Raw genomic sequence first — 652 nt, forward strand, 5'->3', positions numbered from 1 at the left:
AAAAAACAGGAAGCCATTAGCCCAGGATAGTGTGTCCACAGTCCCCGCTTGTCCGTCACCACATCCTCCCTTCACCTCAGGGCTGCAGCTCCTCCGCCTCTGCCTCCTCCGGGCCCATATCCTGTGCCCCTCTCCTTTATCATTCTGATCCTGCCAGTTTCTGCCACGCCTCTGTCCGACCTTTGCTCCGCGCTCCACGCTTGTTCTCCTCTGGACCTGGGAACCGCCGGCTTACTTTCACTCACTGCCTGCTCTTCCTAACACCTCACCATGTGTACGGGAAAGTGTGCCCGCTGCGTGGGGCTCTCCCTCATCACCCTCTCCCTGGTCTGCATCGTGGCCAATGCCCTCCTGCTGGTGCCTAATGGGGAGACCTCATGGACCAACACCAACCATCTCAGCTTGCAAGTCTGGCTCATGGGCGGCTTCATCGGCGGAGGCCTGATGGTGAGAAGGCTGGCAGGGGAGCCCGGGCCAGATGGCTGGGTGCCACCTAAGGGGTTCTGAACAGGAGGGACAGGGAGAGAGGAATAAGGACGGTTCCTTGGGAGAGGATGACAATGGCTTGGTCGGGGCTAGGAGCCCTCTGGAGTCAGTCCTAGAGGAGCCGCAGGGTCCCAAGATGAATGTCTGAGAACAGAAAGGACGAGAG

At 59.5% G+C, this 652-nt stretch overlaps 1 protein-coding gene across 1 annotated transcript in view; it reads left to right on the top strand.

Moving 5' to 3' along the window:
- Nucleotides 1-239: 239 nt before the first annotated feature.
- The window catches only part of TM4SF5 (transmembrane 4 L six family member 5), a 17,987-nt gene continuing 17,574 nt past the window's right edge, over nt 240-652 (top strand). Inside the window, exon 1 of the mRNA XM_011958359.1 lies at nt 240-447. Coding sequence (XP_011813749.1) covers nt 271-447 — 177 coding nt within the window. The 5' untranslated portion in view covers nt 240-270. The remainder of the gene's footprint in view (nt 448-652) is intronic.

This window comes from Colobus angolensis, unplaced genomic scaffold (genome assembly GCF_000951035.1).
Source record: "Colobus angolensis palliatus isolate OR3802 unplaced genomic scaffold, Cang.pa_1.0 Scaffold47, whole genome shotgun sequence".
In the NCBI taxonomy this organism is placed as follows: Eukaryota; Metazoa; Chordata; class Mammalia; order Primates; family Cercopithecidae; genus Colobus; species Colobus angolensis.